The sequence below is a fragment of the Lithobates pipiens genome, unplaced genomic scaffold (assembly GCF_037356315.1).
Source record: "Lithobates pipiens isolate NorthernLeopardFrog02 unplaced genomic scaffold, aLitPip1_a1.2 Scaffold_1, whole genome shotgun sequence".
NCBI classification, from domain to species: Eukaryota; Metazoa; Chordata; class Amphibia; order Anura; family Ranidae; genus Lithobates; species Lithobates pipiens.
The window spans coordinates 229,954,314-229,974,508 of record NW_027507685.1 but is presented as its reverse complement, the minus strand read 5'-3'; the positions used below and the strand labels follow the sequence as shown (position 1 = coordinate 229,974,508).

General features: G+C 47.7%; 1 protein-coding gene and 1 long non-coding RNA gene across 2 annotated transcripts in view; both read right to left on the bottom strand.

Annotated features, from left to right (window-relative positions):
• Positions 1 to 20,195, bottom strand: part of LOC143984169 (uncharacterized) — a 193,954-nt gene that overhangs the window by 80,734 nt on the left and 93,025 nt on the right. The window lies entirely within an intron of this gene.
• Positions 1 to 20,195, bottom strand: part of LOC143984096 (class I histocompatibility antigen, F10 alpha chain-like) — a 126,894-nt gene that overhangs the window by 80,734 nt on the left and 25,965 nt on the right. The window contains exon 2 of the mRNA XM_077484415.1: positions 8,324 to 8,584. Within this exon, the coding sequence (XP_077340541.1) occupies positions 8,324 to 8,584 (261 nt within the window). The remainder of the gene's footprint in view (positions 1 to 8,323; positions 8,585 to 20,195) is intronic.

Below are 20,195 nucleotides of genomic sequence, written 5' to 3'. Positions count from 1 at the left end.
GTACGGCTCAGGAGGGGGGGCGCGCTCGCTCGCCCCCCTTTCCTGGCCGGCCGGGTAGCGTGCTCGGACAAGGGTCTGGTGTGGACTTGGGGGGAACCCCCACGCCGATTTTTTTCGGCGTGGGGGTCCCCTTTAAGCCCATTCCAGGCGGCGGAGCCCGCGACGTCTCCTTCGCGGGCCCCGCCTACCTGTACACGCGCTCGAAATGGGCGGACTTTCCGAGCGGGAACAGTCCGCTCATTTCGAAAGTACAGCGGACAGGCCCACACACGGGCGGACTGTTCGCTCAAACACAGTTTCAGCGGACAGTTTTTCGGAATTTCCGAAAGACTTTGTCCGTCCAACTGTCCGCTGAAACTGTCCGCTGAAAGCCCACACACGAGCGGACTGTCCGCCCAAACACTGGTCAGCGGACAAGGTTGGGCGAACAGTCCGCCCGTGTGTACGCGGCCTTAGAGAGCCCTCCATGCCCGGCTCCGGAGGCACCTATCATCCTCAGCATGTCAGCAGTCTCTGTATCACCCTTGATCGGTCCGTTAGTCACAGGTAAAACCACCAGCTCGTTGTCGGTTACTCCGGCCCATTTCATCCCGGCTAATATCAAAAAGGACATTTTGGATGCCAAAGATATCAATTTAGCTTCCCTGTTGATAGCGACTCACAACATTGCTGACAATAAGTCATATGCTTGTGGTGAGGTCTCGGTGGTAGTCAATAGGCTTAATCGCAAACTCTCCATTCCAGACTTTGTTCTAGATTTTAGCATTTTTAGGGATGTTATTTGCTCGGATAGTCCTCAAAGGAGGGAGGAGCTTGATCTCTACCTTTATGCTGTAGTGGAGTTGGGGCAAAAATACGGGGGATCAGCCTTCTACGAGTATCATCGTTCTTTCTCTGCTAAGGAGGCAGCCATTTTTGCCCAGCACCAAATGATGACTGACTGGAGCAACGTGGATACTGAGCTTTTTTGTCGCCATTTTGCCAGGTTGAGGTCTCCTGTGCCACTTTTCAGTCTTCAACACATACCACCTACTGGTGCCCGGTCATGGGACCCCTGCTGTTCCAGGTACCTCCAAGGTGCCATCAAGTCTGTTACCAACCACAGCTCATTTGATTGCCTTTGACAAATTTGGCTGCCCAATTCAGTTTCTAGGCAGGTCACAGATTTGTAATTTGAATCATGGTTCGTGAAATTACAGCCAGTGCTGCCTCCTACATGTCTGTGCCAGCTGCTATAGGGCACACACCAAATCTGCCTGTTCACTGAAGCAGGTGAAACCCTCATGACTAAGCCGCATCAATATCTCTTAAAGGCCTGTCTGGCTTCCCATCCTCCCCCATGTTTTGTCAATATTTGGTGGAAGGGCTCACTCGTGGTTTTCACACAGGTTTCATTACATTACCTCAGGGATTGCTTGAGTGTAGAAATCTGTTGTCAGCAGTAGCAGACCTGGAGGCGGTGGACTTTCTACTAAAGTCCAAGCTTCATCATTGGTCTTTTTTCCACACTGCCTTTTTATAATTGGAGGATCAACCCCCTTGGCTTGGTTAAGGGGAAATGTTCTAATAAACTTAATTTAATTTACAATTTGTCAGCCCCTCATTGTTCTCTGATGGGATTAAGGAATTCAGACTGGGCACATGCAGAGTTTTCACTTAAATATGCATCTGTGGACCAAGCAATCCAGAGTATCATCTGCATAGGTAGGAATGCTTGGATGTTTAAATCAGACATTTCAGATGCTTTCAAGCTTCTCCCTATTTTACCTTCTCTCTGGCAGTGGCATGGCATTAAGTGGAGGGGGGTGTACTATTTCACAACTAAGCTCACTTTTGAGTCCAAAAGCAGCCCTTGGCTTTTTGATGTCTTTGCCAAAGTACTTGGATTCTCATGTATAGGGAACTCTGTCAGGAAGTTATCCACTATTTGGATGATTTCCTCCTGATCGAAAGTTCGAGCCGCGCACCCACTGACTGTTTTCTGCTCTTGATGTGCCATCGTCAAGTAAGAAAATGGAAGGCCCAGCTACCACTCTGACCTTTTTGGGAATTGTGTTAGATTCTTGGTCCATGCAGGCAAGTCTGCCAGCAGATAAGTTGGCAAGGATCAGGGATCGAATCCATGGTTTTACAGTTTCGCAAGCCATTTCCTGGAAAGATTTGCAGTCAATATTGGGCATGTTAAACTTGAGGATCATTCCCCGGTTACTGGCGTTATTACCCTCAGCCCCTGACTCAGATTCTAGGGTTAAGTTAGATGCAGCGTCCTTGTCTGACCTACGCATGTGGGATGAATTCCTTCAGCATTGGAACAGTATTTCCATGTTTATTTCTGCTGTTTCAGTGTCTTTCAGGTCCTCACTGATGCTGCAGCCACTAGAGGCTATGCAGCTATTTTTGGCACACAATGGCTGGCAGGACGAGTGTCGGGCAATTCCTGGGTTCTCAGACATCTGCCTTGTTCGAGGTCTACCCCATATTGGCTGCAGCTCAGGTGTGGGGTCATTTGTGGACAGGCAACACTGATATTCTGCAGACAATTTCCAAGGTCATTAACAAGGGTATAAGGACCCTAAAAAGAGACACAAGTACCCCCCGGTACAGCGAGACTTTGAGGGCGAACAAAAAGAAAAATTGTGCATCATAAAATGTCGTTTATTTGCAGCCCCCCTCACCCCAAAGGACCTTGTCCCCATGTTGATGAGGACAAGGGCCTCTTCCCGACAACCTTGGCCATTGGTTGTCGGGGTCTGTGGGTGGGGGCTTATTGGAATCCGGGTGCCCCTTTAATAAGGGGGCCCCCAGATTCCAGCCCGCCCCACCCTATGTGAATGAGTAAGGGGTACTTCGTACCCCTACCCATTCACCTGGGGAAAAAGTGTAAAAACAAAACAAAACACTACACAGGTTTTAAAAGTAATTTATTAATCTGCTCCGGGGGCGTCGGGGGTCTTCTTCCGACTTCTCTCGGTGTCCGGCCTCTTCTCCCGCTCTCCGGTGTCTTCTCCCGGGCTCCTCCGCTGTCTTTTTGGAGATCTTTTACTAGCGGAGGAGTCTCCTCTGTCCTTCCTTCTTTCGATGTTGACACGGCGCTCTTCTGCTGTACTGGCTTGTGTGACGTGCGCAGTGACTTTTATAGGTATGGGGCGGGGTCACCATGTGACATCACCCGGTGACCACGCCCCATACCTATATAAGTCGCCGTGCACGTCGCACAAGCCAGTACAGCGGAAGACAGCGCCGTGTCAACATCGGAAGAAGAAAGAAGAAAAGGTGAGAGAAGAGAGAAGAAGGACAGAGGACGGAGGAGACCGGGCTCCTCCGCTAGTAATAGAGCTCCAAGAAGACAGCGGAGGAGCCCGGGAGAAGATGCCGGAGAGCGGGAGAAGAGGCCGGACACCGGGAGAAGTCGGAAGAAGACCCCCGACGCTTTATTACTTTTAAAACCTGTGTAGTGTTTTTTTTTTACACTTTTTCCCCAGGTGAATATCGTACCCCTTACTCATTCACATGGGGTGGGGGGGTGAAGGGGGCTCTGGGATTCCGATAAGTCCCCCGCCTGCAGACCCTGACAACCAACGGCCAGGATTGTCGAGAAGAGGCCCTTGTCCTCATCAACATGGGGACAAGGTGCTTTGGGGTGGCGGGAGCCCGCAGGGCGCCCCCCTTTCCCAAAGCACTAATCCCCTCATGTTGAAGGCACGCGGCCTGGTACTGCCCCGGGGGGGGCCCCTTAAAATCCATACCAGACCCAAGGGCCTGGTATGCTCCCGGAGGGGGAATCCACGCCATTTTTTTAAAAAATAACTTGGCGTGGAGTTCCACTTTGAGAGCTCATTCTCTGATTGGCCTGGCCTGGGGCGACCTAAAGTCAGGTTGTAAGTCGCCCCAAGTCGTGTCCAAGTTGCCTCCAAAAGTCGCGTTGGCCCTGTGTGAACCGACTCTAAAGAGATACAATGTTTACACTTCTGAATGAACTCAACTCTGTGTGTAGGAATTCTCAGTTTAACCATTTAAAGATTAAATCTTTTCTGACACTTGTTGCTTACAAGTAAGAATCCTGTATTTTCTGCTAGAAAATCACTCAGAAGCCCCAAAAATTATATATTTTTTTTAGCAGAGACCCTAGGGAATAAAATAGCAGTTGTTACAATATTTTCTGTCACACAGCATTTGCGCAGAGGTCTTTCAAATGCATTTTTTTTTGAAAAAAAGACACTAATGATTAAAAAAATAAAAATGAAAACAGTAAAGTTAGCCCAATTTTTTCATCCAAAAGTTTTGATTACCTGTTTTTGTGTATTTAATATATAGTTTTTTTAAATTTTATATCTAAATTATACATACAAGTGAACGGATTGGAGGTTTGTTTTGTTTAATAAATGTTTAAATGTAAGAAGTTTGCTGTATTACTGATTACTTAAGGCTGCTTTCACACTGTAGCGGGCAGGTGTTGACGGTAAAAACGCTGCTAGATTTAGCGGCGCTTTACCATCATTTTAGCGGCGTTATTCGGCTGCTATCGGGGCACTTATAACCCAGGAAGAGGTTAAATGCGCCTGTAAAGCGCCGCTGCCAAATCGCATTGCCTGTGCTTTGGCAGTGGTACCCATTCATTTCAATAGGCGGAAGTGGTGGAGGAGTGGCATACACCACTCCAAACATGCTGCTTGCAGGACTTTTTTTTAACATCCTCCCAGCACATCGCCTCCGCGTGAAAGCACTCGGACTTTGACACAGACTGTAGGGGAGCCGTTTTGCAGGCACTTTACAGGTGCTATTTTTAGCCTAAAAGCGCCTGAAAAACACCCCAGTGGGAAAGGCGGCTGTTAGATTTTATGAAATGAAAAAAAAAAAAAAAATCGGCCTAACATACCGGCCCAAAAAAAAATCGGCATCATATATCGGCCATCGCCGCCGTGATTTCTAAATATTGGCATCGGCCAGTGAAAAACCCATATCAGTTGACCTCTAACCCTGATATGTGCTATATCTGTCATCCCTCATCCTCAGTCTGATCTGATGATGTCACAAGTCATGGAGTCGGAGTAATGCTCATCTCCTGGCCACTTACCTCTGTACAGTGACAAGATCCTCCACACAGCACTGGCCACTTACCTCTGTACAGTGACAGGATCCTCCACACAGCACAGCTCCAACTGCTGGGAAACTACAAATCCCATCCCTGCCCCACACTCAATGAGGGAAGAAAGTCACCAGGGAGATGACAATGCCTGCTGGGCCTTGTAGTTCTACTGCAGCTGGAGATCTGCTGTTTTCCTATCACTGATATAAAGGAAATGTCTGCTGTCACTGGGATTCCCCGTATTTTTTGAATATGTTCAGGTGTTTTTAACTAGCCTAGCAGGAAATATCATTCTTGAATGTGTGCGCTGTAATATGTTTTGTACTGGGATTCCTGTCTGCTGGGATCTCTTTATGTAGTAACTGTCCTGTGCAGCTGACGGGTTTTACTAGAACAGGACCTGTTATCCCGGATCACATCCATCACTATTCATAGGGAGATCTGTATTGTATGATACAGTTTCTCAAGTGCTAAAGTAAGGAGGTATGCTGTCATATTATCTGTATCCTATACCAATCAAACAGGCTCAGGGGATGTGTGTTGCTCTGTGTACATGCAGTCACCATTTAAAATGAAATTCCGCTTAAACCATCTAAACCCATCAACAAAATGTAATGTAGTAACTGCATGTGTAGACATATGTACATCCATTATTGATGAATCTGTCCTTATACAGAATTGTCACTCCCCCCTAAAAACACACACTGACAATATGGCTGCTGTGATCCCACCATTTTATAGTGAGGGGGCCGGATTATCCAATCCTTCAGATTATTGGTTTCAGTTGATCATTATGGGATGTTCCTCATTTCTGGCAGTGAGTCTCAGGCTCCATGCACACTGGGCTTAAAAAAAGCCAGGTCCCTTGGCAGGAAAAAACATCCATATAGATCATTTTTTGTACAAAGTTTAGATAAGTTTCAGAGTTTTGCATTTTTTTTCTGCCAGAAAGCTCCAATCAGAAACGCAAACCAGAAGGGTTTTTTCCTGCCTCTAAACTTTGAGTTTAACCACTTCAGCTCCGGAAGGATTTACCCCCTTCCCGACCAGAGCGTTAACACAATTGCGCGGTCGTGCGATATGGCACCCAAACAAAATTGACGTCCTTTTTTCCTCACATATAGAGCTTTTTTTTGGTGGTATTTGATCACCCTTGCGGTTTTTATTTTTTGCGCTATAAACAAAAAAAGCGACAATTTTGAAAAAAATGCATTATTTTTTACTTTTTGCTATAATAAATATTCCTCAAAAAAGTATAAATTTTTTTTTTCCCTCTGTTTAGGCCTATGCGTATTCTTCTACATATTTTTGGTAAAAAAAATAAAAACACAAAAAGCGATTGATTGGTTTGCGGAAAAGTTATAGTGTTTAAAATATAGGGGATAGTATTATGGCATTTTTATTAATATATTTTTTTTTTAACTAGTAATGGCGATGATCAGCGATTTTTATGATGGCAGACACATCAGACAATTTTGACACATTTTTGGGACCATTGGCATTAATACATCGATCGATACTATAAAATTGCATTGATTACTGTAAAAATGCCACTGGCAGTAAAGGGGTTAACCACTAGGGGGCAGGGAGGGGTTAAGTGTTCCTAGGGCCGCGTTTCTGCCTGGGGGATGGGCTGTGTGTGACATCACACTGATCGCTGCTACCGATGACAAGGAGCAGACAATCAGTGTGCTGTCACTAGTCAGAACAGGGAGATGTTGTTTACATCGGTTCTGTTCTTGAGCTCCGTGACATGATTACAGGTATCCCCACAGCGATTGAGTCCGCGGGACCCACGGGCACCTTCACGGAGCTCGCGGCAGGCCCGTGCGGGCACGGCAGGAAATTCAAAGCAACGTATGGGTATGTTACTTTGCCCAGCCGTGCCATCCTGACGACTTATTTATACAGGTGCCATTTGGGAACTGGTTAACCATCTCCCGTCCGCACTATAGCCGAAAGATGGCTACAGCGTGGACCTAATTTGCCAGGAGGGCGTCCATAGACATCCTTCTGTGCTTGCGTGGCCTGCGCGCCCCCGTAATCCCGACACCTTACCATGTGATCATCTGTCAACCAATGACTGCTGATCATGTGATGTAAACAGAGCTGGTAATCTGCTATTTTTTCTCCTCATGCTGGTACTGTGGCACTAGTGTGAGGAGAGAAAAAATAAAAAGCCGATCACCGGTGGCTGTGAGAAGGACAGCAGTTTCGATCTGGAGAGCCTCTGCAGAGGCTTCTGTGCCACCTACCAGTGCCCACAGTACCACCCATCAGTGCCCACAATGTCATTTACCAGTGCCCACCAGTGCCACCTATCAGTGCCCACAGTGTCACCTATAAATGTCACCAATCAATGACTCATCACCAGTGCTGCCTATTAATACCACCTACCAGTGCCCATCAGTTACACCCATCAGTGTCGCCTTATCTGTGCCCATCAGTGCACCCTCATCAGCGAATATCAATGAAGGAGATAAATTACCAGTTTGCAAAATTTTATAAGAAACTATGAAACTATTTTTTTTTTTCAAAAATCTGTCTTTTTTTGTTCGTTTAGCAAAAAAAAAAAAAAACCCAAGTGGTGAATAAATACCACTAAAAAAAAGCTCCATTTGTGTGGAAAAAAAAAAAGATAAAACTGTAATTTGGGTACACTGTAGCATGACCGCGCAATTGCCATTCAAAGTGTGACAGCGCTGAAAGCTAAAAATTGGTGTGGGCAGGAGGGGGTTTAAGTGCCCAGTAAGGAAGTGGGTAAAATACACCTGTAATGGTCCTAATGTGCAGGAAACATCGGGTGACACTGAGCTGCTTCTACAGGTAAAACTCCCATAGAAACAGCATTTTTTGAAGCCCGTGTGCCCGGAGCCTTAAAGGTTTTTGGGCAAAAATTTGCAATTTTTGAACACATTATAACCCTGAAAATTGCTGTGAATTAATGATAAACCTGAACCTCATCTCCACCAATAACCGCAATCTTCACACGGCACATGTGATGACATCACAACACTCCATGTGGGATCATTGCTGTGTATAATACATTGAGGGACATTAGTGAGTGCCGTACAGACATCATACTGACTATAATGGAATGGTGACCTTCCAGCACTCAACTCATTTCACCTTCTATATATACTGTGCAGAGGGACTTTGTTTTGCACATAAAAATATTAAATAGAACTTTGGTTTATATTTATCATCAAATCCATCAGAGTGTAAAAATTCTCTCACCTCCAGTCTGGTTGAATCGACTCATCACTGTCTGTACATTGTGCTTGAAAACAGGCTCACCGCCCTGACCTATTTGTGTCTCCTCCTCCCAGTAATCAGATCCCAGTTTCTTCATCCACTCAGTCCTGGGAAGACACCGACGGGTGTCACTGTTATAATTTACTATCTCCTTATCATCCACATATCCGATCATAGAGAACACGGGGAGTCCGGATCCCGGAGAGGAGACTGCAGTGAGATAATTCTGCAGAGTGTGACTGTCTGATAGAGAGAAAGATACACAGATGGTTATATATCACACAGCATATAATATATCCTGAGAAATAAGGGTGACCCCACACCATACACCCCCCTCCCCCCACCATACACTATACATACACCCCCCCAACCTTACACCCCCCCTCCCTCCACCACACACTATACATACACCCCCTCCCCCCACCACACACTATACATACACCCCCTCCCCCCACCATACACTATACATACACCCCCCCCACCATACACTATACATACACCCCCCCCACCATACACTATACATACACCCCCCCACCATACACCTCCCCCCCACCATACACCCCCCTCCCCCCACCACACACTATGCATACGCCCCCCCACCATACACCCTCCCCCCCACCATACACTATACATACACCCCCCCACCATACACCTCCCCCCCACCATACACCCCCCTCCCCCCACCACACACTATGCATACGCCCCCCCACCATACACCCTCCCCCCCACCATACACTATACATACACCCCCCAACCATACACCCCCTCCCCCCACCATACACCCCCCTCCCCCCACCATACACTATGCATACACCCCCCACCATACACTATACATACACCCCCCAACCATACACCCCCCTCCCCCCACCAGACACTATACATACACCCCCCCACCATACACCTCCCCCCCACCATACACCCCCCTCCCCCCACCATACACTATGCATACACCCCCCACCATACACCCCCCCCCCCACCATACACTATACATACACCCCCCCCACCATACACTATACATACACCCCCCTCCCCCACCATACACTATACATACACCCCCCAACCATACACCCCCCCACCATACACCCCCCTCCCCCCACCATACACTATACATAGACCCCCCCTCCCCTCACCACACACTATACATACACCCCCCTCCCCCCACCATACACTATACATTCACTCCCCCTCCCCCACCATACACTATACATAGACCCCCCCTCCCCTCACCACACACTATACATACACCCCCCTCCCCCCACCATACACTATACATACACCCCCCTCCCCCCACCATACACTATACATTCACTCCCCCTCCCCCACCATACACTATACATACACCCCCCTCCCCCACCATACATACACTATACATACACCCCCCACCATACATACACCCCCCACCACACACTATACATACACCCCCCCACCATACACTATACATACCCCCCCACCATACACTATACATTCACCCCCCCTCCCCCCACCATACACTATACATACACCCCCCTCCCCCCACCATACACTATACATACACCCCCCTCCCCCCACCATACATACACCCCCCTCCCCCCACCATACACTATACATACACCCCCCACCATACACCCCCCTCCCCCCACCATACACTATACATACACCCCCCACCATACTATATACATACTCCCCCGTTCCCCCACCATATACTATACATACACCCCCCTCCACCCACCATACACTATACATACACCCCCCACCATACACTATACATACACCCCCCCCACCATACACTATACATACATCCCCCCACCATACACTATACATACACCCCCCCCACCATATACTATACATACACCCCCCTCCACCCACCATGCACTATACATACCCCCCCCACCACACACTATACATACACCCCCCCACCATACACCCCCCTCCCCCCACCATACACTATACATACACCCCCCTCCCCCCACCATACACTATACATACACCCCCCAACCATACACCCTCCCCCCACCATACACCCCCCTCCCCCCACCATACACTATACATACACCCCCCCAACCATACACCCTCCCCCCACCATACACCCCCCTCCCCCCACCATACACTATACATACACCCCCCAACCATACACCCTCCCCCCACCATACACCCCCCTCCCCCCACCATACACTATACATACACCCCCCCCACCATACTATATACATACTCCCCCGTTCCCCCACCATATACTATACATACACCCCCCTCCCCCCACCATACACTATACATACACCCCCCCCACCATACTATATACATACTCCCCCGTTCCCCCACCATATACTATACATACACCCCCCTCCACCCACCATACACTATACATACACCCCCCCACCATACACTATACATACACCCCCCCACCATATACTATACATACACCCCCTCCACCCACCATACACTATACATACATCCCCCCACCATACACTATACATACACCCCCCCACCATATACTATACATACACCCCCCTCCACCCACCATGCACTATACATACCCCCCCCCCCCACCACACACTATACATACACCCCCCCACCATACACCCCCCTCCCCCCACCATACACTATACATACACCCCCCTCCCCCCACCATACACTATACATACACCCCCCTCCCCCCACCATACACTATACATACACCCCCCTCCCCCCACCATACACTATGCATACACCCCCCTCCCCCCACCATACACTATGCATACACCACCCCCCACCATATACTATACATACACCCCCCTCCCCCCACCATACACTATACATACACCCCCCTCCACCCACCATACACTATACATACACCCTCCTCCACCCCCCCCATCATACACTATACATACACCCCCCATCCCCCCAACATACACTATACATACACCCCCCTCCACCCCCCCATCATACACTATACATACACCCCCCATCCCCCCAACATACACTATACATACACCCCCCATCCCCCCCACAATACACTATACATACATCCCCCACCCCCCCACCATACACCCCCCCCCATCATACACTATACATACATCCCCCCACAATACACTATACATACACCCCCCCACCATACACTATACATTCTTCCCCCATCCCCCCACCATACACTATACATACACCCCCCCACCATACTATATACATACTCCCCCATCCCCCCACCATATACTATACATACACCCTCCTCCACCCACCATACACTATACATACATCCCCCTTCCCCCCACCATACACTATACATACACCCCCCACCATATACTATACATACACCCCCCTCCACCCACCATGCACTATACATACCCCCCCACCACACACTATACATACACCCCCCCACCATACACCCCCCTCCCCCCACCATACACTATACATACACCCCCCTCCCCCCACCATACACTATGCATACACCCCCCTCCCCCCACCATACACTATGCATACACCCCCCCTCCCCCCACTATACATACACCGCCCCACCATATACTATACATACACTATACATCCACCCCCCCCATCATACACTAGACATACACCCCCCTCCACCCATCATACACTATACATACACCCCCCATCCCCCCACCATACACTATACATACACCCCCCTCCACCCACCATACACCCCCCTCCCCCCACCATACACTATGCATACACCCCCCTCCCCCCACTATACATACACCCCCCCACCATATACTATACATACACCATACATACACCCCCCTCCACCCCCCCCATCATACACTAGACATACACCCCCCTCCACCCATCATACACTATACATACACCCCCCATCCCCCCACCATACACTATACATACACCCCCCTCCACCCACCATACACTATACATACATCCCCCATCCCCCCACCATACACCCCCCATCATACACTATACATACATCCCCCATCCCCCCACAATACACTATACATACACCCCCCCCCCCACCATACACTATACATACTTCCCCCATCCCCCACCATACACTATACATACACCCCCCTCCACCATACTATATACATACTCCCCCGTCCCCCCACCATATACTATACATACACCCCCCTCCACCCACCATACACTATACATACATCCCCCATCCCCCACCACACACCCCCCCCCCCCCACCATACACTATACATACTTCCCCCATCCCCCCACCATACACTATACATACACCCCCCCCCACCATACTATATACATACTCCCCCGTCCCCCCACCATACACTATACATACACCCTCCTCCACCCACCATACACTATACATACATCCCCCATCCCCCCACCATACACTATACATACACCCCCCCACCATATACTATACATACACCCCCCTCCACCCACCATGCACTATACATACACCCCCCACCATACACCCCCCTCACCCACCATACACTATATATACACCCCCCTCCCCCCACCATACACTATGCATACACCCCCCTCCCCCCACCATACACTATACATACACCCTCCTCCACCCACCATACACTATACATACATCCCCCATCCCCCCACCATACACTATACATACACCCCCCCACCATATACTATACATACACCCCCCTCCCCCCACCATACACTATACATACACCCCCCTCCACCCACCATACACTATACATACACCCTCCTCCACCCACCATACACTATACATACATCCCCCATCCCCCCACCATACACTATACATACACCCCCCTCCCCCCACCACACACTATACATACACCCCCCTCCCCCCACCATACACTATACATACACCCCCCCACCATACACTATACATACACCCCCCTCCACCCACCATACACTATACATACCCCCCCACCATACACTATACATACACCCCCCTCCACCCACCATACACTATACATACACCCCCCTCCACCCACCATGCACTATACATACCCCCCCACCACACACTATACATACACCCCCCCACCATACACCCCCCCCACCATACACTATACATACACCCCCCTCCCCCCACCATACACTATGCATACACCCCCCTCCCCCCACCATACACTATACATACACCCCCCTCCCCCCACCATACACTATACATACACCCCCCCACCATATACTATACATACACCCCCCCACCCCCCCACCATACACTATACATACACCCCCCTCCACCCATCATACACTATACATACACCCCCCATCCCCCCACCATACACTATACATACACCCCCTCCACCCACCATACACTATACATACATCCCCCATCCCCCCACCATACACCCCCCATCATACACTATACATACATCCCCCATCCCCCCACAATACACTATACATACACCCCCCCACCATACACTATACATACACCCCCCCACCATACTATATACATACTCCCCCGTCCCGCCACCATATACTATACATACACCCCCCTCCACCCAGCATACACTATACATACACCCTCCTCCACCCACCATACACTATACATACATCCCCCATCCCCCCACCATACACTATACATACACCCCCCCACCATATACTATACATACACCCCCCTCCACCCACCATGCACTATACATACACCCCCCACCATACACCCCCCTCCCCCACCATACACTATACATACACCCCCCTCCCCCCACCATACACTATGCATACACCCCCCTCCCCCCACCATACACTATACATACACCCCCCTCCCCCCACCATACACTATGCATACACCCCCCCCTCCCCCCACCATACACTATACATACACCCCCCCCACCATACACTATACATACACCCCCCTCCACCCACCATACACTATACATACACCCTCCTCCACCCACCATACACTATACATACATCCCCCATCCCCCCACCATACACTATATATACACCCCCCTCCCCCCACCACACACTATACATACACCCCCCTCCCCCCACCATACACTATACATACACCCCCCACCATACACTATACATACACCCCCCTCCACCCACCATACACTATACTTACCCCCCCACCATACACTATACATACACCCCCCTCCACCCACCATACACTATACATACCCCCCACCATACATACACCCCCCCACCATACACTATACATACACCCCCCCCTCCCCCCACCACACACTATACATACACCCCCCACCATACACTATACATACACCCCCCCCCCACCATATACTATACATACACCCCTCTCCCCCCACCATACACTATACCTACACCTCCCACCATACATACACCCCCCACCACACACTATACATACACCCCCCTCCCCCCACCACACACTATACATACACCCCCTCCCCCCACCATACACTATACATTCACCCCCCCTCCCCCACCATACACTATACATACACCCCCCCTCCCCCACCATACACTATACATACACCCCCCCTCCCCCACCATACACTATACATACTACCCCCTTCCCCCACCATACACTATACATACACCCCCCCTCCCCCCCACCATATAATATAGATACACCATCCATACATACAGTTCTCACCGGGTGACACTGTCCACTGCCCTACTGACACCATCATCTGCTCTGTCCACTTTTAAGGTAGGCTATTTTCACTGACATTTCTTTTATTATTCAAATCATATTTTATGGGTACACCAATGCTTTTGCTTTATCTAACCATGGCCTTTTAAGTCCCCCCACCCCCCACTCACTGTTAATGCAATTTGGCCACAGCCACTGTTCACCGTAGCACACCTCATTACTACTCTTTTTGGATAACCCAAGGTATTTTATAATCCTATATCATGTACTACGGAAAAATTGCCGTGCGCCACGAAAATGTTCGGGTTTGGCTTGAAGAAAAGGTGGCAACCCTACCCCGATGTCCTCTTCGCAGCTCAGCCTGGTCGTTGATTGGCTAGAGTGGATAGATTGTAAGGAGCGCAGCCATTGGCTCGCACTGCTGTCAATCACATCCAATGACAAAGTGCGCCAGGGCCAAGTGATACAGTGAGCAGCTATAGGCGCCGGCCGTATTAAGGGAGCGCTCCCGCAAGAACTAACCACCATGTGAGAGAGTTTGCATGAAGGTGGTTAGTTCTTGTGGGGAGGAGCTGAGACAGCCGCAGAGGGACCCCAGAACAGCAGGTTCGAAGTCACTCTGTGCAAAACGAGCTGCACAGTGGAGGTAAGTATAACATGTTTGTTATTTAAAAAAAGAAAAATTGTCTTTACAACCCCTTTAAAGAGGAAGTAAAGGCAACAATTTTTTTTTTTTTTAAAAGCACACCCTGTAAGGCAAAGGCATAATGAGCTAGTATGCATAGCATACTAGCTCATTATGAATAACTTACCTGAGAACGATGCCCCCGAAGCGGTCCTCCGTCTTCCTCTTTGCCGCTGCCATGGATCCCGGAGCGACTTCCGGGTCTCGGGGCTCCAGGGCTGTGATTCGCCGCAGCTGCAATGACGTCACTCCCGCGCATGTGCACGGGAGCCGACACTCGTGGCATATCGCGGGTAAATATCTCCTAACGTGTAGGTTTAGGAGATATTTCTTGGACCTACAGGTAAGCCTTAATCTAGGCTTACCTGTAGGTCAAAGTTGGCTGTAAGGGTTTATAACCACTTTAAGGCCTAATGGACACCTAGAGCTGCACGATTTATTGTTAAAAGATCGCAATCTCGATTCGACCCCTCCCCCCACACAATCTTAATTCAGCATTTCTATGATTCAGCAAATTATATTTTCAAGGACAGGAGAGAAGCATATGATAAATTTGGTGCAGTGATTTACATAAATGAAAAAAAGCCCTTGTGTTAGATAAATAAATAAAGTCCTATGTGTAACCAACTGCTGTGAACTGACGATCCTTTCTTAATGCAAAAGCCCCCTGTGACAGTGCGATGTGTCAAAACAAAGAAATGGAATAATATCCAGCATTCAGTTATAAACACTTGTGCCCAAAGTGTTGCACAGAGCTCCTTATCTGTGATATCCCTCCACCATTCTATACACTCACCAGATAGTAAAACATTACAAGCCTTGAGCCATCGCCATAGAACCTGGTGACATCATATCCAGAACTGTAGGGGGTTAAGAGGACTTTGCGAGGAACCAGCAATAGATGGCTGCCACTCCTACCACGAGGTCGTGGTGGCAATGATGTCAGTGTGTAGGTCCCTTCTGATGCATTTCATGAGCATGCACGTTCAGGGATCAGCCTAATAGACCATCTATTGCCGTTTCATCATGAAGTCTTCCTAACCCCCTACAGTTCTGGATATGATGTCACCAGGTTCTATGGCGATGGCTCAAGGCTTGTAATGTCTTACTATCTGGTGACTGTATAGAATGGTGGATATTATTCCCTTTCTTTGTTTTGACAAATCGCACTGTGAGGCCGCGTACACACGGGTGGACTGTCCGCCCAACTAGGTTCGTCAAACAGTTTGACAAACAGTCCGTTCAAAATTAGCATGAACGGACTTGACCACACACGAAGAACGAACAGTCCGCTGAAAACTTGCGCGATGACGTGTACAGCACGTACGACGGGACTAGAAAAACGACGTCCTATACACTGCAATGCAACCTTCGCCGTGGAAATCCTTTCTGAGCATGCGCCATACTTAGTCCGTCCAACTAACCTACACACGAGCGGACTGTCCGCTGAAACCAAGTTTCAGCGGACTGTCTTACGGGAATTCCGAAAAACTTTGTTCGTGAGACTGTCCGCTGAAACAGTCCGCTGAAGCCCACACACGAGCGAACAGTCCGCCCGTGTGTACGCGGCCTCACAGGGGGCTTTTGCATTAAGAAAGGATCGTCAGTTCATGACAGTTGGTCACAAATAGGACTTTATTCATCCAACACAAGGACTTTTTTTTTTTCATTCATGTAAAGGGCGGCACCAAATGTGTTTATCATCTGGTCTATAGGAGTTGTATATTCACCTTTGTGTGTGCTCCCAGATACATTATTATCTTTTCAGCCATCTTGTTTAATTGAAGAAAAGAGTATTATGTCTTATTTTATTGTCATCTTGATAGATAATATAATGTTCAGGGGTTGTAAATCTTTAAAATAAAAAAGTTCTTCAGAATCGTGAGAGAATTGTGATCTTTATTGTAAGCAAAATAATTGTGATTCTCATTTTATCCAGAATTGTGCAGCTCTATGGACAATCAATTTAATTATTTACACACATCTAAATATACAGTATATGTTTACAGTTTATGTTAAGCGAATAAGGGTTAGAACCCCTCTCAGGGTTTTCTTACTATTCAGGGCTCAATTAGAGGGATTATCTAATCTTCCAGTCCCCCTGACAATGTGGTGAGGGGAACCTGCCAGACATTCTAATCCTCACCCCCTCTATCCAAAGCTGGAAACAAGGGTTTGGTTTGAATATTTTTTAACTATTTGAGGACCAGCCGCCGCAGTTATACTCGTAGCTGTACGTCGGGCGATTATGGCGATTTTATTTTTATTTACCAAAAATATGTAGAAGGTTTTTATTGCTGTCTGTGTCCCAATTACGGAGATTCACCCTCTCAAATTGCCCTGTTTATTGTTTTCACCAAAAGTTAAAGAAAATCCCAAATTTTAGGTTGTCACCAGAACAGGAATAGAGGGGAAATCTTCCAATGGGGACACAAGTTCTGGTGACAAACCGGGATTCCCTCACTTTGCAGGATTTTCCTCTAACTTTCTGTTTTGGCTATAGGGAAGGAAGTGAAGGGACATCTCTCCAATAGGACACAAGTGACAATGAGAAAAATAAAACTGAGAAGGGTTATACAGTGGAACATAATCCATTCCAGGATCCATATCAATGCCAGTTTCCCCATAGAAGTCAATGGAAACAAAGATAATTTGTTCCGCATTGACTTCTATTGCATGCAATACCGCATGTGTCCAGAGGTGGGGGGGGGGGCGTCAGAGCGCCTCGGAAATACTCATGGACAGCTCAGCTGAACTCGGAAACCCTCGGGAGGGCCCCGAAACACTCGGAAACTCTCGCACCTCTGGCCAAATGCGGTACTGCACACCCCATTGGCTTTAATCCTGCTCGTTATGCAAGACAACACTCGCAAACCGAGTCAGGATTTTTAAAAAAAAGTTGCTAGTCTTTCAAAGCTCTCATTAACCGCGTTACTCGTAAACCAAGGTTCCACTGTAACTCCCTTAACAGCTTACTCTGAAATGAATAAATTCACCTTTGGTTCTACTTTTACAGGCTAGTTGTATTTTTAACTAAAACCTACACACCTTATTTTAGACCCAGAAAAACCATTACTCCGTCTCTGTATTTGAAACTTCCCTTTTAAAGTGAAGGTGAGTGTTATACACCTATAAATACATTATATCCAAATCTCACGCCGAGCTCATCCTTAGGCCGCGTACACATGGGCGGATTGTCCGCCCAACTAAGTTCGCCAGACAGTCTGACAGACAGTCCGTCCAACTTTTGAATGAACGGACTTGACCACATACGATAAACAGACAGTCCGCTGAAAACTTGCGTGATGACATGTACAGCACGTACGACGGGACTAGAAATACAACGTCCAATAAACTGCAATGCAACCTTCGGCCGTGAAAACCCTTTCTGAGCATGCGCCATACTTAGTCCGTCCAACTTGCCTACTCACGAGCGGACTGTCCGCCGAAACCAAGTTTGGACGGACAAAATTACGGAAATTCCGTAAGACTTGGTTCGTCAGACTGTCCGCTGAAAAAGTCCGCTGAAGCCCACACACGAGCGGATTGTCCGCTGAAACACGGTTCAGCGGACTAAGTTGGGCGCACAATCCTCTCGTGTGTACGCGGCCTTAGACTCTTCACCACACACGGCCACAAAAGCACAAGAATTCTCCTTGGACAGTGTATTAGTTCATTTGCATTTAATGTTAATGGTTCAAAGAATGTCAGGCAAAATGGTCGGCCCTCTTTGAAAAAAGTTTGGACACCCCTGGTCTATATGGACTAAGGACTTTTTTTTACTTATGTGTATATTTGTTTTAATTAGCGGCTGCTTTTATGTACATAGATTTACGTCCTATACATCATACATCATACATTATACATGCTTTCTGAATATATATTTTTTTGGGAACTTCATTTTGTCCTGAGCGCTGAGCGGTGCAATTAGGCCTTTTAGACACTGAGATTATTATTATATTGTGTGCGTTAGCACTAAAATAATTTTTATTATATTTTTTTCCTGATAATATGCACTTAATAAACAGTTGCAAAATATTAATGCAATGTAAAAAAATTGCAGCAAATATCTTTTTGTTTTACAGGTCTCTGCTTTCAGAAAGTATATAATGTTCTCAAGGTTTTAAGTAATTTTATAACCAAAATTGTAGACTTTTACATGTGTGCAAGAAAAAAAAAATGCTCTAGTGCCAAAGCAGCTAAGAAATGCCGCCTACCTGAATAATACAGAACATCTATATGGTCCCCCATTCAAGATTGTTAGAATGAAAAAGGAAAATCTAATATTAGAGAATGAAGGACACGTCCTATCATCAGAGACAATAACAATACATGGAGGGATGTAGGGCCCTAGTGCTCTGTTTAACCACTTCAGTCCCAGAAGGTTTCACCCCCTTCATGACCAGGCCATTTCTTGCGATTTGGCACTGCGTTGCTTTAACTGACAATTGCGCGGTCGTGACATAAAGGACACATAACCACATAGAGAAGAGGAAAATGAAAAAAATTATAAAGATATGTGAATAGCAGACTAATAGAAATAAAACAGTTAAGATGGAATTAAAGTTCAACGTTATGCCCCAGAGGAATCAAAGTACATATTTCATGTATCCATTTAGACTCTAATTGGCTTATTTTGATCACCTTATTATCTCCCCTCCAGTGGGGATTGTATTTTTCAATGCCACATATCCAGGGCTGGACAAATCCCGGGCGCCAGGTCACAT